Source organism: Bufo bufo, chromosome 8 (genome assembly GCF_905171765.1).
Source record: "Bufo bufo chromosome 8, aBufBuf1.1, whole genome shotgun sequence".
Taxonomy (NCBI): domain Eukaryota; kingdom Metazoa; phylum Chordata; class Amphibia; order Anura; family Bufonidae; genus Bufo; species Bufo bufo.
Window position 1 is genome coordinate 25,406,361 of NC_053396.1, and position 22,922 is coordinate 25,429,282.

Consider the following 22,922-nt stretch of genomic DNA (forward strand, 5'->3'; position numbering starts at 1 on the left):
GTTATGGGGGCATCTGTGGGTGACACAGTGTTATGGGGGCATCTGTGGGTGACAGTGTTATGGGGGCATCTGTGGGTGACAGTGTTATGGGGGCATCTGTGGGTGACAGTGTTATGGGGGCATCTGTGGGTGACAGTGTTATGGGGGCATCTGTGGGTGACAGTGTTATGGGGGCATCTGTGGGTGACAGTGTTATGGGGGCATCTGTGGGTGACACAGTGTTATGGGGGCATCTGTGGGTGACACAGTGTTATGGGGGCATCTGTGGGTGACACAGTGTTAGGCCTCATGCACACGACTGTATTTTCCGTGATCCGTGACCGTTTTTTCGTCCGTGGGTCTTCCTTGATTTTTGGAGGATCCACGGACATGAAAAAAAAGTCGTTTTGGTGTCCGCCTGGCCGTGCGGAGCCAAACGGATCCGTCCTGAATTACAATGCAAGTCAATGGGGACGGATCCGTTTGACGTTGACCCAATATGGTGCAATTTCAAACGGATCCGTCCCCCATTGACTTTCAATGTAAAGTCAGGAGTTAATATACCATCGGATCGGAGTTTTCTCCAATCCGATGGTATATTTTAACTTGAAGCGTCCCCATCACCATGGGAACGCCTCTATGTTAGAATATACTGTCGGATTTGAGTTACATCGTGAAACTCAAATCCGACAGTATATTCTAACACAGAGGCGTTCCCATGGTGATGGGGACGCTTCAGGTTAGAATATACTAACAGAACTGTGTACATGACTGCCGCCTGCTGCCTGGGCACCCCCCCCCCCCTGTAGTTAACTCATTGGTGGCCAGTGCGGCCGGCCCCCCCCCCCCCCTGTAGTTAACTCGTTGGTGGCCAGTGGGCCCCCCCTCCCTCCCCTGTAGTTAACTCGTTGGTGGCCAGTGGGCCTTCTCCCCTCCCTCCCCCTCCTAATTAAAATCTCCCCCCTATCATTGGTGGCAGCGGAGTGTACCATCGGAGTCCCAGTTTAATCGCTGGGGCTCCGATCGGTAACCATGGCAACCAGGACGCTACTGCAGTCCCGGTTGCCATGGTTACTTAGCAATTTGTAGAACCATTATACTTACCTGCAAGTTGCGATCTCTGCGTCCGGCCGGGAGCTCCTCCTACTGGTAAATGACAGGTCCGGCCGGTAGCTCCTCCTACTGGTAAGTGACAGGTCATGTCACTTACCAGTAGGCGGAGCTACCGGCCGGACCTGTCACTTACCAGTAGGAGGAGCTCCCGGCCGGACCTGTCACTTACCAGTAGGAGGAGCTCCCGGCCGGACGCAGAGATCGCAACTTGCAGGTAAGTATAATGGTTCTACAAATTGCTAAGTAACCATGGCAACCGGGACTGCAGTAGCGTCCTGGTTGCCATGGTTACCGATCGGAGCCCCAGCGATTAAACTGGGACTCCGATTGGTACACTCCGCTGCCACCAATGATAGGGGGGAGATTTTAATTAGGAGGGGGAGGGAGGGGAGAAGGCCCACTGGCCACCAACGAGTTAACTACAGGGGAGGGGGGGGGGGGGCCGGCCGCACTGGCCACCAATGAGTTAACTACAGGGGAGGGGGGGCCGGCCACACTGGCCACCAATGTGTTAACTACAGGGGGGGGGGTGCCCCCTGCTGCCTGGCAGCACCTGCCAGGCAGCAGGGGGCAGTCATGTACACAATTCTGTTAGTATATTCTAACCTGAAGCGTCCCCATCACCATGGGAACGCCTCTGTGTTAGAATATACTGTCGGTTCTGAGTTTTCACGAAGTGAAAACTCAGCTATGAAAAAGCTTTTATGCAGACGGATCTTCGGATCCATCTGTATAAAAACTAACCTACGGCCACGGATCACGGACACGGATGCCAATCTTGTGTGCATCCGTGTTCTTTCACGGACCCATTGACTTGAATGGGTCCGTGAACCGTTGTCCGTCAAAAAAATAGGACAGGTCATATTTTTTTGACGGACAGGATACACGGATCACGGTCTCGGCTGCAAAACGGTGCATTTTCCGATTTTTTCCATGGACCCATTGAAAGTTAATGGGTCCGCGAAAAAAAACGGAAAACGGCACAACGGCCACGGATGCACACAACGGTCGTGTGCATGAGGCCTTATGGGGGCATCTGTGGGTGACACAGTGTTATGGGGGCATCTGTGGGTGACACAGTGTTATGGGGCATCTGTGGGTGACACAGTGTTATGGGGCATCTGTGGGTGACACAGTGTTATGGGGGCATCTGTGGGTGACACAGTGTTATGGGGGCATCTGTGGGTGACACAGTGTTATGGGGCATCTGTGGGTGACACAGTGTTATGGGGCATCTGTGGGTGACACAGTGTTATGGGGGCATCTGTGGGTGACAGTGTTATGGGGGCATCTGTGGGTGACACATGACTGAGGAGGGCTATCAGGGGATATTATACAGGGGGTAATATAACCAAGGAGTATCAGGGTACATTATACTGGGGTAATATAACTGAGGAGGGCTATCAAGGACATTATACAGGGGTGATATAAGTTATATTACCCCTGTATAATGTCCCCTGATAGCCCTCCTCAGTTATGTTACCCCTGTATAATAATGTCCCCTGATACCCCTTAGTTATATTACCCTGTATAATAATATACACTGATACCCCTTAGTCATATTACCCAGCCCTGTATAATTTAACCTGATACCCCTCAGTTATATTATATAACTGAGGGGTATCAGGGTACATTATACAAGGGTAATATAACTGAGGAGGGCTATCAGGGACATAATACAGGGGTGAGGGGTAAGATAAGTTATATTACCCCTGTATAATGTCTGATAGTAGCCTAGCCCTCCTCAGTTATATTACCCCTCATGTACCCTGATACCCCTAGTTATATTACCCCCTGTATAATATACCCTGATACCCCTCAGATATATTATTTAACTGAGGGGTATCAGGGTAATACAGGGGATAACAGAGGAGGCGTAGCACTGTGGGACAGGGGGTTACAAAGGTACATAGTTCTTTTTTTATATGCCCTCAGCCCTCACCCCCACCTCACCTCACTAACTTGCAGGCGCGCTAGGTACACACAGATGCAGCGTGACGTGACGTCACGTCAACTCAGCCTGCGCCGCACAGCACGCACCGTACGGCTCCCTCTCTGCCTCCGCTGGGTCCAGGACTCCACCCCCTATGTGAATACTAGCCACCGCCCGCCCACAGCCAGGTATTGTAAATTAAATTACAGTGCGGCTGGCGGCGGCAGCCAGCATAACAGACAGGGGAATCAGCGGGGGGCAGTGAGCACGGAGGTGACTATTAGGGTGTGCCCAGGCACACCCGGCACACCCCGTGCGCACGCCTATGACCTTATCCTTTTTTTTTTGGGCTGCAGTCTTGCATACTTTAGGCATGGGAGATGATTGTTCCTCACCCACTGTGCCTGAGCCATCCTCCATGTTGCTCTTGCGCTCTGAAAGTGCTGCAAATGAATTATGGAGAGCCACAGACTGTGGGACATGTCTTCTATCCACAACTCTCAGTCTACCAGAACCTGCAGTAACCCGTCTTCCATTTCTAGGGGGCTTCTGTGGCAGTGGCATAGCAGCATTCCCAGCCTGAGTTTGTTTAACAGTTAATTTACAAATCTCAGATTTAAAAAATGCAATTTCCTGCTGCATTATGGAGAGCTGTCTACAGATCAGACAGCATCCAAACCTGCTAGGAATGGAACCTGAAAGTGCGAAGAACGTCATTGTGAAGGCCCACCCTTCATCCATGTTTCTCTTATGAACTCTCGTGGCAAGTGATTGGCACCAACCGACCCCCAAATGGCGCAATCTTCTGCTGGAAGTTTTTGTGACCTGTTGTCCGAGCCTTGGCCCACTTGATGATCATTAGATACTCTGGTGGGCTAGTCCCGACACTTTTTTTTTAGCAGCAGGAAAAACTGTTATACCTAGTGCAGGGCCTCTTTGAATCATGGAGAATAAAGATCGGGTCCAGCGAGTAAAAATTGGATTTTTGTACTTACCGTAAAATCCGTTTCTCATTCAATTCATTGGGGGACACAGCACCATGGGTATACACCCAGTTGCCACCCGGAGGCTACACTAGATATGAAAAAGGTTGGGCTATACCCTCTCCACAGACAGTAGGCTAATCAGTTTGTACCAATAGCAGGAGAGAGCATTAAAGTACACAGCAGCTCTCACCTTCCCCTTCACCAGCCGAGCACGGAGGACGCACCTGGATGCGTAGCAGTAGATTCAAGAAAAGTAGGGAAATCCAGCTCAAAGGTGGTGGAAAAAATTATAGCTTTATTGCGGCATAAAATCTTCGATAGACAGGAACAGTTCGGTTACGCGTTTCAGACCATAAACAAATAGCGGTCCTTCCTCATGACATATCGAACTTCTAATGAGACTGCATCTTATGAGCCGCTCACACAGCCGGCCATGCATGATCGTGAGGAGCAACACACATGGTACAATCACATATGTCTAATCAACTTGGATATATAAAAAGTAAAATCACAGATGCTGACAGACAAACCTATACAGGTGTGCAGTCAATACAGATATAAAAATAATGGCAAAACTATAGATGCACTATATATAGGTAAGTGGAAAAACACCTAAGCACAAGAAAGACTCCCCTAATAGTGTAGTATTAAATCATGCCTTTTGTTAAGACCTTGAGGTTGTCTTGAACCCAGCTGAAAGATCGAGTATGCCTCTCGATTTAGTAATTTCCTCCTATGATTAACCCCTCTAGTGGGAAGGAAAACTCTCTCGATTCCTTGGACCACTAGATTAGAAGTATCGCCTCCATGTAAAATCGCAAAGTGTGTACTAACAGCAGACACGTTGCGATTTTTGTAATATGGAACATCCGAAATGTGCTTGCGAATTCGGGTTTTTATTTCATTTGTGGTGCACCCTACATATTGCAACTGACAAAGTCTGCACGTTATCAAGTAAACTGCGAACTTTGTGTTGCAATTAAGATAAGACTGTATCGTGAATTCCTTATTGTTAGCAGCAGATCTGAAGTTCTTAGTCGGTCTGGTATGATCGCAACAAATACACTTGGCATGGTCACATTTGTAGCTGCCCTTGTTGTTAAGCCAGGTTGATCTCTGCACAATTTTTTAGACTGGGGCTCAGAAAATTGCCCAAAGTTGGAGTCCTCCTTGCTGCACATTTTACTCCCTCCGCGACAATATCCATCCACTGATTATCGCATGATAACAGTAGAAGGTATTTCTTGATGATTTTACATATACGATCATATTCCAAGCTGTATTGTGTCACAAAGGAGGTAAAACCGCGTCTGCGTTTAGATGTGGCATCCACCTGGGGCAATAGTTTTTCTTCTGGAAAATCCAGGGAAACCCTGTCCTTGGCTAAAACTTCAGTGACAAAAGAGGCAACAGATTTATGAGAATAGGCCCTGCCAGTCAACCTGTCTGTAATGTTTTTCGCTTCCCAAATGAGTGTTCGAACAGTTACGGCGGGCTCGAATTAATTCACCCGTAGGGATGTTGCGTATTGTTTGAGGGGGGTGACACGAAGAGGCATGCAGGATCGTGTTTCCTGCTAGTTCCTTTCTATAATGAGTGGTGATAACTTAGGAAGTGGTGCAGTCCCCCTCCAAACACAAGTCTAAGAAGCATATACGTATACTATGATGTTGGAGGCTAAATGAAATAGACTCCACACATGAGTTGATGTAGTCAAGGAACAGTGGTATGGCCGCCACATCACCAGACCATACAAACAGCAGGTCATCGATTGTAGCGACCATACCACGGCACCAGACCGCCAAAAGGGTGGGTGTGGAAGAGGAGAAAACACCCCTCCCACCATGCCATAAAAATATTGGCTATGGAGGGAGAGAATTTGGCCCCCATCGACACCCCCGAAATCTGTAGATAGAAAACAGAATCGATTATGATGGGGAGGAAACCAGGATGCAGGGGATGAGCGGGACCTATTAGGAGGGACCCTAGGCCGCTATTGGACTCTGCCCCCTGATATGGAACGAGGCAGGAAGCAGGGGACTCCCGGGGAGCCCAATGCTGCTGCATGAGGGCAGGGAAGAGCACCATAATATCATCATCGCTGAGAATGGGCGCAGGCTACGGTGGAGACCTGGGGAGGGGAGGAAAGAATGCCCTAAGGGGGGAGGGAAGGGGGGGGTCATAGCGACCCCCATATAGAGAGAAAATGAGCCACACAGAGATCCTGGATGCCAGGAAAAAGGCGGGAACTGTCGCGGCCTAGTCCAGGCACAAGCCGGGGACTAGAGTAATTAGGAGGTCGAGGAAGGGAAAGACGGCCAGGGGGGCAGGGGACCCCGATGGAGTATGGATGGATGGGAGGGAAGGAGTCCCTAACTAGGGTATGGAGCATACTCACCATCTGGCGTCTTCTGGCGCGACAGGGTCACCCCTTCGGTAAACTCGCACTAGAGTGGATGCAGTAATGGGGTACTGGGTGACCGGCGAGGTACGTGCCCGCAGGGGGTACTACTAAAGTGGACATACACGATGAAGACCCCCTGCTGCAGGATAAAACCTGCACCTGTAAAGTGAAGAGAAAAAATAATGACATTAACGAGAAATCAAATTTCTTTATTCCATAAAGTACATTAAAAGAGCACGATTGGCTGACGCGTTTCGACATGACTTCTTTGAATCATGTATAATGCAACGCCCTCTTATTCCCCTGCTCTAGACATCACATGATATGTATTTGCCTGGAGTGTTCCTTTAATTACTAGGAAACCCCCTTAGGATACTACCACATGGCCATCATGTATCTGTACGAAATCCACAAGGCAGCTTTGTGAAAATACTGCCGATTGGTGTCATATTTCACCCTTCGCAGAAATCCCCAACATAAGTGGTATCATTTATACTGTTGCATAAGATGTAGGATCTCATCATAATCCCAGCAATAAAATAATGTCCCATTTGGGAGGTTTCTCCTTACAGATGAATTTATTTTTAGATGATGCAGCTATCGTTCCATATTTGACTCTTAACCCCTTCAGGACCTTGCAATTTTCCATTTTTGCTTTTTCATTTTTCATTCCGAAGCCATAACTTTTTTGCTTTTCCATTCACATATCCGTATTTGCGGGACAAGTTGTACTTTCTAATGGCACCATTTAAAGGGGTTCTGCATTTTGTTTAAACTGATGATCTATCCTCTGGATAGATCATCAGCATCTGATCGGCGGAGGTCCGACACCCGGGACCCCCGCCGATCAGCTGTTTGAGAAGGCAGCAGCGCTCCAGCAGAACCGCGGCCTTCTCACTGTTTACCGCAGGCCCAGTGATGTCACGACTAGTAAGCTCTGTTTACTTGAATGGAGCTTATCCCCGCCCAGGCAAGTTGATACTAGTCGTGACGTCACTGGGCCTGCGGTAAACAGTGAGAAGGATGCGGCGCTGCTGGAGCGCCGCTGCCTTCTCAAACAGCTGATCGGCGGGGGGTCCCGGGTGTCGGACCTCCGCCGGTCAGATGCTGATGATCTAGCCAGAGGATAGATCATCAGTTTAAACAAACTGCAGAACCCCTTTAATATTGCATAAGATATAGTGAGAAGCTGGAATTTTTTTTTCCAAATGGAGTGGAATTGGAAAAAAAAACTGCAATTCCGCCACAGTTTTATGGGTCTTGTTTTTATAGTGTTCCCTATGTGGTAAAACTGACCTGTTCCCTTCCTTCTCTGGTTCAGTACAATACAAAAAAAAATAACTTTGGGAAAAATTATTTTCATCGCCATATTCTGACCCCTATAATTTTTTATAGTTATGTCTATGGAGCTGTGAGGGGGCTAATGTTTTTGCGTGGTAGTCTGTAGAGATCATTTTGGAGTGTGTATGACATATTTTAATACTACACGTGTTTTTGGAAGTGGCAATTTTTTATCTGAGGCTTCGCTCCCTACTTTTTTAAATATACAAATTAGGCCTTTGGTGCAATGACGATGTCAACATTGCTCTTGTTGCACCCAAGCTCCGCTCCTTTCTGTGGTCAGCCGCTCCCTGGCTGCTTTGCCACTGCCTGGCCCTGTCAAATCAAAGCAGCCAGGGAGCGGCTGACCACAGAAAGGAGCGGAGCTTGGGTGCAACAAGTGCAGTGTTTCTATCTACAGTATTTGTTCGTTTGCAGGTCTTTACAATGGAAGATTATTGATGGTTCTGCCTTATACAGCAAGGGCTGAGCAAGCTGAACAGTGCCTCCGGAGGCTCCAGGACTGTGGCATCCAGGTACCGCAGACGCCGACTGTTTATTATGTAACATGCAATTCAGATGCCCTTTAATAAGGAAGCTTGCACTCAGGACTTACCTTTTAGGCTACATTCACACTACCGTATGTGTTTTGCAGTCCGCAAAAAATACGGATGACATACATGTTGCATCCGCTTTTTTTCCAGATCCATTCTAACAATGCCTATCCTTGTCCGCCAAACAGAGAAGAATAGGACATGCTCTATATTTTTTACGGGGCTACGGAACGGACACAGGGATGCAGACCGCACACAGTGTTTTTTTGCGGACATTGGAATGAATGGGTCCTCGTCCAATCTGCAAGAAAAAAGGAACGGACACGGAGACAAAATATGTTTGTGTGAATGTAGCCTTATCCTTGTCTCCTATGCATTAATTGTTTGTATGCTACTGATTAGCTTTTTGACTCGATTGGTAGCGGTCTGACCCCCAGGAACCCCACAATAATCAGAATGAAAGGGCCAGTGAGCATTTTTTGCTTCTTCAGTGTCCATTCAGAGACAGCACTTGTCTATATGTGCAGATTACTGCAGCTCCACCTCATCCGCTATCCTAAGAATAGGCCCTCACTCAAGGAAAAGAACCCCTTTAAGTCCATACTTGTGTATGGAGGGTATATACCGTTTGCAGTGTTGCATAGATGTAGCCATTTATTGGATCACAGCCAATGTTGTCACCGGTTTCCTTATTTTTCTTCCCGAGGTCCCAGTGGAGCATTGTAAAGACTCCCTGCAGATCCCAGCATTCATCCCCGAGGTCTACAGATACGTCTTCTTCAGCTCTAGAGGCTTCGTTATCATCCTAGCAGTGGTGAGTGTCAAGCCGTAATCCGTCAGGCGGAACAATGCAGTATTTCGCAGGACGTTCTCTTCCAGAATATTGCGCATCGACAATTAGAAGCTCAGGATGAAGGCGTCTCTTTGTGTCTGTGCATCTCTAGCTGAGTCTATCTGCTCCGATTTAAGAATAACTCTTTAGAAATACTGTGTATTTGAATTTTGTATTTCTGCCAATACCGCAGTCGTGTTATGTAGAGATAAAAGGGAACAGCGCGAAAACCCAACGTAGATGATTAGGACGGGGGGCAAAGTGAAGGCCCGTGTTTGCGCAAGCTGGCCATAGACTTGTGATAGCTGTCAGTCGAACGCTTATACTATTCCATACCATTACTTTAAGGGGGCGTCCATATGGGATGAGTCTACAGTGGAAAATTCTGCAGGGTATTTGATGGAATTTCGCACAAGGGTGTTTGCTGCAGATTACTTGGCGAGGGGTGTAGTCTGCAGGGACAACGTGTACTTTAAAATCCTCCACGTAGGTCGAGTTATTTGCAGATTCCATTGCTGACATTCTTCACAGCGTGCGGACAGAGGCGGACTGGCCATAGACCCTACAGGGAAATTCCCCAGCGTGCGGGGGGGTCGCCTGAGCCCTTCTCACCACAGCCAGGTACATACCTATCTGGTGCTCCCAGCATTGATTAATGGCAGGTTGCCTCAGGTGTCTTCCTGAATTCCACTGTATTGACGTCCATAGGATGGCGATACTGCAGCAGGGGAAGCAGTATTTTGTGCTGCACAGTGGTATTTGGTTCTGGTGGGGCGGTATTTTGTGCTGCACTATTTATTTTATGCACTTATATAGCACTACTCTATTCCTCACCGTTTGGCAGACATTAGCATTAGGCTGTCCCCTATGGGGCTCACAATCTAAGGTCCCTAGCAGTATGTCTTTGGGGTGTGTACCTGGAGTACCCGGAGGAACCCCACACAGACACAGGGAGAACACACAAACTCCATGCAGATGTTGGCCTTGGTCAGATTCGAACCCAGGACTCCAGCGCTGCAAGGCACCAGTGCTAGCCTACTGTGTTGTTGGCGCTGCCTACTTGAGTTGCCCCGCCTTCTGTCAATTTGGACCCGCCTACAACATGGGGCCACTTTTAGGTTGTTTTCCAGGGCCCTTTTAACTTCCCAGTCCACTCCTGCCCACCATATCACTGCTACTGTAAATGCAATTCCACTACAGACAGTCCATAGCATATTCTTACCATTGAAGGCCATTCATTTGTTTACAAAAGCATATACAAAGAGCATCTATCACTGAGGAGGAACAAGCACATTACATTACATTGGATTTCACAGGCAGCCCATTGATTTCAATATAAACTGTGTAATACATCACTTTCCCTGTGGTGGCGCTGCAGGGGAATTGAACACTTGCTGCTGGTCTCTCATACAGATTACATCTGATGCAGGAGCGGGACACCCTTGACTGGTGTAACTTAGACAGGTGGCAAGTAAAGTACTGGAGGGGGTTTATATCTTACCCAGAATGCTCAGATGGGTAAGGTAAGAGAATCCAGGAAAGCTGGGTGGTTTCAGCAAAGTATAGTTTGCTGAGGCACTTTCCTTCAAAGTGTTTTATGGGCCTGGAATTTTATGGAATGGCAAATAGGTAATGGTAGTGGGAAGTGCCATTCCCTCCCCACTCCAGTACAACACTTTCCCTTAGGGCTCATGCACACGGTCGTAGCTGTTTTTGCGGATCCTCAAAACACGGATAACAGCCGTGTGTGTTTCGTGTTTTTCACAGCAGAACCTCCTGCCCCCTATAGAACCGTCCTATCCTGGTCCGTAAAACGGACAAGAACAGGACATGTTCTATTTTTTGCTGGGACCGCGGAACGGACATATGGATGTGGACAATACACGGTGTGCTGTTCGCATCTTTTGCAGTCCCATTGAAGTGAATGGGACTGCATCCGACCCACAAAAAGATGCGGACCAAAACGTTTGTGTGCATGAGAGTCCTTAGTCTAATGTGTGCATGAGAGTCCTTAGTCTAAGAGTACAGTTAAACGAGAGTACAGAGTCTGCATCCATTCTGCAATTTTGCGGACCCATTCATGTCCGCATCCGTAGTTCCGTTCCACAGCCCCGCAAAAAAAATAGAACATGTCCTATTCTTGTCCACAATTGCGGACAAGAATAGGCATTTTGTATGATGGCAGCAGCATGTGTAGTCCGCAAATTGCGGAAACGCACATGGGCCAGTATCTGTGTTATGCAGATCTGCAATTTGCGCATCCACAAAACACCACGGTCGTGTGAATGTAGCCTAAGGCAAAACCTATGCTTGATTAAAGTTAATCAAACATGTTGGCACCCTCATTGTCTTCTAGGTCCTATATGCCTCCATTTGGATCAATCTCTACTCCACTGCACAGATGTTCTCCAGTGGCCCTAGCTGGTTGACCAGTATACCCGTCACCATCACTGCTGCCATCGTCACCGTTGTGGTCATCTTTTCCATCAACAATCACCAAAAGAAGGTGAGACAACCATCTGAGATAAGGGGGGATGTTATATTTTACACCAGACTTCCATCATGTTAACAATCTGTACATCATAATAGATAAATGTGAACACAGATATAAGACTTGCTGCGGCCAATGAGGTCTTAATGGAATATAACGTTCTTCTGGGCATCAGTGACCGATCGAGAAGTTGTCACAGCGCTCCATCAGTATCCTTTACACTGTGCTGGTCATTTACTGAATGCTTAAAGGAAAATGGAACTGAACTCAAGATGTTCTAGTTGTCGCTTCTTCCCTGGATTTTTGTTCATGGCCTATAAATAAAACTCAATAGGCCTCACGCACACCACCTCGAAGTAGTGCAGAGCTGTAATATGGTGGCCTTAAAAGTCTATGGGTCCAGGAACTAATTGCTGAAACCGTACCCAGCATACCCGCACGCAGTCCCGTCCCCATTCACTATAATACGATCCGGTGGGTTTACGCCATAAAAAACCTGCATTTATGATTGCCGTTGGATCCCATTATAGTGAAAGGGGATCCGGTGGTGTCTGTCTATGCCAGATACGGTAACTCCAGTAGTCTGCTCGTCTGCTGGAACAGATTACTGGATTTACCTATCGGAGATGTGTATGAAGCCTTGGGGTCTATTCCCACGTCCGTATGTGTTTTGCGGTTCCGCATTTTGCGGACCGCACATCGCCGGCACTCTCGTAAAAAAATGCCTTTTCTTGTCCGCAATTGCGGACAAGAATAGGACATGTTCTATTATTTTGCAGATCCGCAAATGCGGATGCGGACAGGTCATTCCGGCCCTATTGAAAATGAATGGGTCCGCACCTGTTCAGCAAAATTGCGGAAGGGATGCGGACCCATTTTGCGGACGTGTGAATGGACCCGACAGGTTTTCCAGGATCAGGATATTGATCTTCTACCCTCAGGGTAGGTCTTCAGTTTGGTTGTGGTCCAACTCTCTGCACCTCAATCAGCTGTTTGACACAGCTGCGGTACTTGCGTTGTTTATATCAGGCCATCTACCTGCACGCTGTCCAGTTAGTTGCGCTGGTGCAGCTTCATCTTGTCCAAGTGAAGGGGATGACGCTGCAGCATTCTGCACTGCCTCTACTAACTAGACTGTGCAGATAGATGGCCCGGTGTAAACAATGAACGGGCTGCAGCGCTTATCTCATATCTGAAAACATCTTTAATGCATGTATTCCGTTTGCTACTTTTTATTTTTCCCCTTAGGCCTCTTTCACACGAACGTGTGCGCTCTGTGAGCGTATTGCGGACCGCATTTGCGGATCCGCAATACCCGGCGCCGTTCCCTGGGCATTCCGCATCAAATCCGGAGATGCGGAATGGTGCGTAACGGAAGCAAGGAACGGAACCCTACGGAAGCACTACGGAGTGCTTCCATGGGGTTTCGTCCCGTACTTCCGTTCCGCAAAAAGATAGAACATGTCCTATCTTTTTGCGGAACGGGCGGATCGCGGACCCATTAAATTGAATGGGTCCGCGATCCGTTGTGGCTGTCCCACGGTTGGTGTCTGTGCATTGCGGCCCGCGTTGCGGCACACGTTCATGTGAAAGAGGCCTTAACCCCTTAAGGACCCTGCCATATTTCACCTTAAGGACATTTTTTGCAAATCTGACATGTCACTTTAAGTGGTGATAACTTTAAAACGCTTTTACTTATCCAGGCCATTCTGAGAATGTTTTTTCGTCACATATTTTACTTCATGGCACTGGTAAAATGGAGTAAAAAAAATGCCCAAAATTTGGAAAAATTTGCAAATTTCCAAGTTTCAATTTCTCTACTTCTATAATACATAGTAATACCTACAAAAATAGTTATTACTTTACATTACCCATATGTCTACTTCATGTTAGGATCATTTTGGGAATTATATTTTATTTTTGGGGGATGTTACAAGGCTTAGAAGTTTAGAAGTAAATATTGAAATTTCTCTTAAATTTAAAAAAAAACAACTTTTTAAGAACCAGTTCAGGTCTGAAGTCACTTTGTGAGGCTTACATAATAGAAACCACCCAAAAATGACCCCATTCTAGAAACTACACCCCTCAAGGTATTCAAAACTGATTTTACAAACTTTGTTAACCCTTTAGGTGTTCCACAAGAATTAATGGAAAATAGAGATACAATTTCAAAATTTCACTTTTTTGGCAGATTTTCCATTTTAATATTTTTTTTTTCCAGTTACAAAGCAAGGGTTAACAGCCAAACCGAACTCAATATTTATGGCCCTGATTCTGTAGTTTAGAGAAACACCCCATATGTGGTCATAAACTGCTGTACGGGCACACGGCAGGGCGCAGAAGGAAAGGAATGCCATACGGTTTTTGGAGGCAGGTTTTGCTGGACTGTTTTTTTTTTGACACAATGTCCCATTTGAAGCCCCCCTGATGCACCCCTAGAGTAGAAACTCCAAAAAAGTGGCCCCATTTTAGAAACTACGGGATAGGGTGGCAGTTTTGTTGGTACTAGTTTAGGGTACATATGATTTTTGGCTGCTCTATATTACACTTTTTGTGAGGCAAGGTAGCAAGAAATAGCTGTTTTGGCACCGTTTTTTTTTTTTTTGTTATTTACAACATTCATCTGACAGGTTAGATCATGTGGTAATTTTATAGAGCAGGTTGTTACGGACGCGGCGATACCTAATATGTATACAATTTTTTTATTTTTTTATGTAAGTTTTACACAATGATTTCATTTTTGAAACAAAAAAAATCATGTTTTAGTGTCTCCATAGTCTGAGAGCCATAGTTTTTCAGTTTTTGGGCGATTATCTTGGGTAGGGTATAATTTTTGTGGGATGAGATGACGGTTTGATTGGCACTATTTTGGGGTGCGTGGGACTTTTTGATCGCTTGTTATTACACTTTTTGTGCTGTAAGGTGACAAAAAAGGGGGCTGGATCTCACAGGCTCTCCACCGGAAGGCAGCCACGATGCCTAAGGAAGGCATCGCGCTGCCTTCCATGCCATTGGGTCCCCCTTACAGCCGCACGGAGACCCGATGGCACCTCCGACCGCTGCTGCAACCTCCAGTAAAAGCCGCAAACCGCAGGTCTAAATTGACGGGGGGGGGTCCCGGGACCCCCTCCCCCCCCCCCGCGCGCGCATTGTTCCAGGGTGCCTGCTCAATGATTTGAGCAGGCACCTTGTTCCGATCACCGCCCGCCGGGCGGCGGTGATCGGAAATACACAGGACGTACACAAAACGTACCTGTACGCCCTGTGTCCTTAAGAGGTTAACATAGCCAAGACGGATCTGTCTTGAACACCATTGAAAGTCAATGGAGGACGGATACGTTTTCTATTGTGCCAGATTGTGTCATAGAAAACGGATCCGCAGCTGCGGACAAGAATAGGACGTGTTCTATTTTTCTGCAGAGCCTCGGACGGGAAATGCGGATGCAGACAGCACACTGTGTGCTGTCCGCATCTTTTCCGTCCCCATTGAAAATTAATAATTGCGGAATGGATCTGGACCCAAAGTGTGGACGTCTGAATAGAGCCTAAATATAAGAGACCGAGGAAAGAGTCACATAATCCATCTCCGCAGCCATTATCCTCTGAGGTCTCACTGCATCTGAATCATCTGATGACTTTGACTCAGATGACCCAGAGGAGTAGTTTCTCCTTCAGAAGGACACATTACATGAACTTTTTTAAGCTGTCAAAAAATAAAATAAACTCCAAGAGGCAAGAGCTCTATTATTCTATTTTCCTCCTACCAAGGTTTGGTCGCTGCCTGGTCACCCAGTCCTTGTTGAGTGGTTGAGAAAAGACTGGGATAAGCCAGAGAAAAGAACAGATCTTGGTGCTAGATTTAAGTCTACATATGTATAAACTGCAAGAAAAGTTCTCTGAAGCTTTGGATTCATGTCCTAAAGTTGACTTGGCAGTGGCCAGATTATCCGACAGATCTAAAATCACTCTTTCCTCGGTTTCAGTGGGTAGGCTCTGTCAACTAGGCCAAGACGTTAAAGATGGAGTACCTGGAGAAGCTCTTCTAGGAAATAAATTTGCCCCTACTCAAGACAGCTTCAGAATTCTTCTGTGATGCCCCTTTTAGAATGTGAGTTCTGCTCCAGGGCTGTGGCCTTTCCGACTCTCAGATGTTCTTTATGGATCAAACAATGGTCTGGGGATATTTTATTTAAAAAAATAATAATAATAATTTCTGTAACCTGCCCTTTCATCCAGGGCACATGATCGGTCCACAGTTGGACAACATATTGGAAGCCCTGAATAAGAGAAAAGGAGCTAAATTTAAAAAGGTTTTTAGATTTTTCAACAACAAAGAAGATTTATATCTAAAATAAAAGGCTCACCATTCAAGAGAAGGGTCAGCAATAAAAAATCTGCTAATCTATGATGCCAGTCCTCCAGGGCCTCCTGTAGGCGCTGTCTACAAAACTTCTGGTGCCAGTGGGCAGCCACCTCCTCAGACACCTGGGTGGTTTCCACACTACAAGAAAGCTACGCACTAGAGTTCATTTCTCCTTCTCAGGACAAGTTCCCAATAATAAGGGTTAAGTGACCAGTGGTGCCCAGAGTAATCTCACAATACATTCAAAAGTCAGCCTTAGAGAAAGTTTTGCCTTCAGAAAGAGGAAAAGGAGTAGACTCCAACATGTTCCTAGTGCCCAAGCCAGTAAGCAAATGGAGGCTCATAATAGATCTTACCTACCTGAACAGATTTCTGGTCAGACGAACAGATTATCTTGTAACAATACACCTAATGGATGCGTATCTACACATACCAATACTTCCCTAGCATCTCAAATATCTTCAGATAGCTCTACACTTAAGAACAGGTCTGCAAATCTCCAATTCATATGTCTGCCTTTTGGGATTGTGGTAGCCCTCAGAGTATTTACCAAGATTGGTGACTCTATCAGCAGTCCTGAGATTGAGAGGAGTTACTGTGGCTCCCTACCTAGACGATTGGTTACTGAGAGCATCTTCTGCAACTCTACTGTCAAAGGATCTGCAGATACCAATACAACTTTTACAAGAACACTGTTTTCTGATAGATTTCAAGAAATCACACCTGATCCCAACACAGAACATCAAGGTTTTTGGGCTTCATGCAGAACTCTCACAATATGCCTGTGAAACTTTCAGTAGAAAGGAGATGGAAGATTATACGAGAAATCACTCACCTCACCACATGCCACACGATCTCCATCAGAAAAGCAATGAGAGTGCTATGGCTCCTTATATCATCAATCGATGCAGTCCCATGGGCCAAGGCTCACATGAGATAAGCTCCAGAGCAACATCTTGGCATCATGGAATGGTGCTCACAAAGACCTGGACAATATGAAGTCCATTTATTCTTTGACCTGTTAAGACCTTCAGTGGTTGTTGATTCTGTCTCATCTCCAGAAATGTCATTGTCTGTTTTCTCAGCCCTGGACTCTCCTTACCAAAGACCATCGCAAACAAGCACTTATCCTCATAGATGAAGTTAAGAGCAGTACTTGCAGGAAAATCATGTTCAAGTTTAATCAGACACCCTTACGACTTCTATACAAACAAACAGGGGGGTACTGGAAGTCCCCTACTGTCTTTGGAATGCAAATGGCCCCTCCGGGAATGTAGTCTGAACACTGAGGTCTTCAATCAATCTATCCAGAAGATGGAAATGCCAGACTTGGATGCCGTGGCTTAAACGGAGTATGCAAAGCTACAACAGGTCTGCTTTCTCCATAGGGAGAAGCAGGCATTGGCTGCAGATGGTCTATCTATCGGCTGGATGGGAAAACTGATATGTTTCCCTCCTCTTCCGCTAATCCCCAAGGTCCTGAGGAAAATATTGGAAGAAAAGACAGAAGCAATAACAGTACTCACATTCTGGCCATGCAGAGCGTGGTTCTCTCTGGCATAGATTATGTCGAGAGGGATCTTCTGGAAACTCCCACTGCAGCCCAATCTTCTATCCCAGAGAGGAATCCTTCATCCCAATCTGAAGATGCTCCATCTAACAGCTTGGAGGCAAAGCGGCAAGCCTTATTAGTTAGGCCTCTCCTCTGAGGTTGCCAGCACAATTCTAGCCTCCAGAAGGCATGCAACCATTAAAACCTATAATAGAGTCTAGAAGATCTTCAAGTCGTGGTGCTCCAGGCAATCTTGGGATCCTAAAGCTATAACCACCATTCTTCAGTTCTTGCAAGAGGGTGTCAGTAAAGGCATTAAATTCAACACTCTAAAGTTACATGAACATGAAAACATGAAGGAAAAGCGGCACTCACCATATGTTGTATTGATAGTAGCTTTGGGTAAAAACAGACTAGATGGGGGTAACTGCACAGCAATCCAGGGCAACAGCCGTTTCGCACTAAACAGTGCTTTGTCAAGCCTCCTGTGACGTGGCTGAGGGGCGTAGTAAATACCACACTCACTCCTCCACGTGACCGGTCCACAGGTGAGACAATTACATGTCCATGTATCTAGTACACAGTACATTCATGTGTTAAAAACAATGTAATCATATAAAGACAGCCAGGTCATTTTTATCATTCAGACCTAATGATCCCATGGCATTGGTTTTAATAATCCATTCAGCTTCTTTTTGTAATAATTTACGCTTTCTATCTCCTCCCCTCAAGGGTAGTTTAACTACTTCTATGCCAGCACACTTTAAAACCTTCTGATCTCCCTGATGCATAGTGTGTATGTGTTCAATGAGGCGAGTCGCTCCGATGCCAGTTTCAATTGACTTCTTGTGTTCCCTAAAACGAACATATAGGGGCCTGTAGGTTTTACCTATATAGAATCGGCCACATGGGCAGAGAACAACGTATACAACATATGTAGTTTTACAATTAATAGAGTCTCTGTGTGCTGTATACCTCCTACATGAATTCATGTACCTTTGTACACAAAGTCGCACATAGAGCAGTGTCCACATCTAAAATTTCCCTTTGGCCCCCATTTTTCCAGCCAATTGGTTTGCGAACTCACAAAATTGCTATCAGTGATATCTCCTATAGTTTTACTGCGCCTAAAACTAACAATTGGCATATTCTGTGTTTTATCTCTCAAGAGATGATCTCAATTGTTCAGAATAGTTTTTTTTTTATCATTTGGGCCATAGGCGAATATTCATTATGTGAACACCGCTCTAGCGTTTTTTGGAGTCTGTCCTCCGATCGAATTTTTCTTTTTCTTCCGTGATGTCAAACCATTTACCCTTTTGTGTATGCGCTTTTTGATAAGCTTTATCAATGATTTTCGCTGGATATCCTCTTTGTAATAGTCGTACCTTTTAGATCTCTACATTGTTCTTCAAACACTTCTGTATTTGTGATTATTCTTGCCAACTGTAAAAATTGACCATGAGGAACGGCTGTCAGCACACGGGGGTGAAAACTCTGAAAGAGGACCTAAGTGTCATGATCTGTACAGCGGTGCCCAGGGATCTCACTGCACTTACTATTATCCCTGGGCGCCGCTCCGTTCTCCCGTTATGTCCTCCGGTATGTTCGGGGACTTGGTTATAGTAGGCGGAGTCTGCCCTTGTTCTCCTGGGCGTCTTCTTCTCCCAGGCTGTAGTGCTGGCCAATCGCAGCGCAGAGCTCACAGCCTGGGAGGTTTTTTTTCTCCCAGGCTGTGAGCTCTGCGCTGCGATTGGCCAGCGCTACAGCCTAGGAGAAGGAGACGCCCAGGAGAACAAGGGCAGACTCCGCCTACTATAACCAAGTCCCCGAACATACCGGAGGACATAACGGGAGAACAGAGCGGCGCCCAGGGATAATGGTAAGTGCAGTGAGATCCCTGAGCGCCGCTGTATATATCATGATACTTAGTTCACAATTTTTTGCCAGATGAAAGGTCCTCTTTGTAGAAGTGGGTTTCCTATATATTGTGGTATCTAGACTGCCGTGTTTCACACTAACTAGGACATCTAAAAACTCTAATTCTTGCTGCTCTATTCTACTTGTAAATCGCATGTTCATGTCGTTAATATTGTTAAGATACTTTACAAAGGAGTGGAACAGATTCTTATCACCAGCCCATATTATGGAAGACATCATCGATGTATCTAAGAAATATCCTAATATGTTTAACATATGGATTGGCAATTGTAAAAATGTATTTTTCTTCAAAGGTTTCCAAAAACAGATTAGCAAAGGTACAGGAGGCAGGAGTCCCCATAGCAGTGTACCATTGCTGATCCTACATAAAGGAGTTATGAGACCATACAAAAGACAGTGCTTCCCCTATGAACTCAGTGTAGAGCGCACTCTTGCCGAGCCTAGTTAATAAACTGCAGATGGTTTGTACACCTCGCTCCTGAGGTATCCTGGTGTAGAGACTTTCCATATCTATTGAAGCCAGTAGATAATCTTCTTGCCACTCAATCTCTATGAGAGCTCCTAGGAAGTCACTGGTGTCCTCCAGGTACGACGGAATCCCTTGTAAAAGCGGTCGCAAAATCCAGTCTAAATACTGGGAAAGGGGCTCGGCCAGTGACCCGATGCCCGACACGATGGGATGTCCTGGAGGATCTACCAGTGACTTGTGGATTTTTGGCATAGGATACCATACTGGTTTAATAGGGAAGAGTGCATAGAGTTTCTCTGCAGTACGTTTGGATAAAATTCCTATGTGTACATATTTCCCTAACAAGGCTCTCAATTGTGTTTGGTGTTTACCTATCGGATGAGTTTTCAGGGGTAAATATGTGTTACTGTCGCTGAGCGGACGTGTTGCCTCTTTCATATATTGCGTCTTGTACATACCCACTGTCTTTCCACCCTTGTCGGCCGGTTTAATTATTATGTCTTTATTTTTAGAGATCCAGTCTAGAGCACAAGAATTTATCTTTTTTTCTCTTTTATTTCAGCTTGTATCGGTATGAAGCGCTTTTTCCAATTTATTTAGGAAAGTTTGGAACTGGTTATCTGTTCTCCTCGCTCTTAATTCATTTTTGGCTCTATTCAATTCAATCGGAATTTTTTCATACTCTTTTTCATTGCGTGATAACACCAATTGCATCATTTGGAAAGAACATTCTAGTTGTGCCGCTTTCCATTGATCTAAAAAGTCCAAATCATCTTGGAATTGGGAAATATCCTTATATAGTCTTAATCCCCGTGGGACTCTCTTATGTGCGACATATGATTTTAATGAGTTAATTGTCCAGAATAAGCGCACTTCTTTCTCAGACAGCTGAGTTTCTTTCATTTCCAGTGTCTTTATGCTCAGACACTGCAGAGAAACTTTATCCACTCTTCCCTATTAAACCAGTATGGTATCCTATGCCAAAAATCCACAAGTCACTGGTAGATCCTCCAGGACGTCCCATCGTGTCGGGCATCGGGTCACTGGCCGAGCCCCTTTCCCAGTATTTAGACTGGATTTTGCGACTTACTTTTACAAGGGATTCCGTCGTACCTGGAGGACACCAGTGACTTCCTAGGAGCTCTCATAGAGATTGAGTGGCAAGAAGATTATCTACTGGCTTCAATAGATGTGGAAAGTCTCTACACCAGGATACCTCCGGAGCGAGGTGTACAAACCATCTGCAGTTTATTAACTAGGCTCGGCAAGAGTGCGCTCTACACTGAGTTCATAGGGGAAGCACTGTCTTTTGTATTGTCTCATAACTCCTTTATGTAGTATCAGAAATGGTACACTGCTATGGGGACGCCTGTCTCCTGTACCTTTGCTAATCTGTTTTCGGCAACCTTTGAAGAAAAATACATTTTTACAATTGCCAATCCATATGTTAAACATATTAGGATATTTCTTAGATACATCGATGATGTCTTCCATAATATGGGCTGGTGATAAGAATCTGTTCCACTCCTTTGTAAAGTATCTTAACAATATCAACGACATGAACATCGATTTACAAGTAGAATAGAGCAGCAAGAATTAGGAATTATTCATTAATAAATATTGGGGCTTGGGCCCCAGATCTTTTGAGACCCTAGCAACGCCCCTGTTACGGCCACAAGAAAGAATGTCTTTAAGGTCATCAAGTGCAGAGATGCTTGCTGTAAAGGCTCAAATGGTGGGTTGGAGAGCACCAAGAAAACAAGAGAAAGTTCCTAGGAAGGAAGCAGAGGATGAACCGCTGGATTAGCCATCTTTAGGGCTCTGAAGAACGACTAACAGGCAGTTATTGGAGAATAATCCCTGAAGCTGAGTGCTTATGGCTGGATTCACACTTGCCACGGCTGCTCACTCAATACTATGGTGGTGCTCTGCTATAAAAAGTATTGATAGCAATCATGAACATGAAAAGATGAAGGAAAAGCGGCACTCACCATATGTTGTATTGATAGAAGCTTTATTTGGGCAAAAACATACTAGATGGGGGTCACTGCACAGCAATCCAGGGCCACAGCCGTTTCGCACTAACCAGTGCTTTGTCAAGCCCCCTGTGACGTGGCTGAGGGGCGTAGTAGATACCACACTCACTTCTCCACGTGACCGGTCCACAGGTGAGACAATCACATGTCCATGTATCTAGTACACAGTACATTCATGTAATTATATAAAGACAGCCAGGTCATTTTTATCATTCAGACCTAATGATCCCATGGCATTGGTTTTAATAATCCATTCAGCTTCTTTTTGTAATAATTTACACTTTCTATCTCCTCCCCTCAAGGGTAGTTTAACTACTTCTATGCCAGCACACTTTAAAACCTTTTGATCTCCCTGATGCATAGTGTGTATGTGTTCAATGAGGCGAGTCGCTCCGATGCCAGTTTCAATTGACTTCTTGTGTTCCCTAAAACGAACATATAGGATCCTGTAGGTTTTACCTATATAGAATCGGCCACATGGGCAGAGAACAACGTATACAACATATGTAGTTTTACAATTAATAGATTCTCTGTGTGCTGTATACCTCCTACATGAATTCATGTACCTCTGTACACAAAGTCGCACATAGAGCAGTGTCCACATCTAAAATTTTCTCCTTGGCCCCCATTTTTCCAGCCAAAATTGCCATCAGTAATAACATCTTCTATAGTTTTACTGCGCCTAAAACTAACAATTGGCATATTCTGTGTTTTATCTCTCAAGAGATGATCTCTTTGCAGCATATGCCAATTCTTCAGAATAGTTTTTTTTTAAATTATTTGGGCCATAGGGGAATATTCAAATGTGAACACCGCTCTAGCGTTTTTTGGAGTCGGTCCTCCGATCGAATTTTTCTTTTTCTTCCGTGATGTCAAACCATTTACCTTTTGTGTATGCGCTTTTTGATAAGCTTTATCAATGATTTTCGCTGGATATCCTCTTTGTAAT

General features: G+C 45.6%; 1 protein-coding gene across 4 annotated transcripts in view; it reads left to right on the forward strand.

The window, feature by feature from the left end:
• The window catches only part of TMEM268 (transmembrane protein 268), a 92,115-nt gene that overhangs the window by 59,416 nt on the left and 9,777 nt on the right, over positions 1 to 22,922 (forward strand). For all 4 annotated transcript variants that reach the window (XM_040405192.1, XM_040405195.1, XM_040405194.1 and 1 more), the window contains 4 exons: positions 8,174 to 8,271; positions 8,996 to 9,103; positions 11,478 to 11,627; positions 11,711 to 11,821. In XM_040405192.1, coding sequence (XP_040261126.1) covers positions 8,174 to 8,271; positions 8,996 to 9,103; positions 11,478 to 11,627; positions 11,711 to 11,821 — 467 coding nt within the window. The remainder of the gene's footprint in view (positions 1 to 8,173; positions 8,272 to 8,995; positions 9,104 to 11,477; positions 11,628 to 11,710; positions 11,822 to 22,922) is intronic.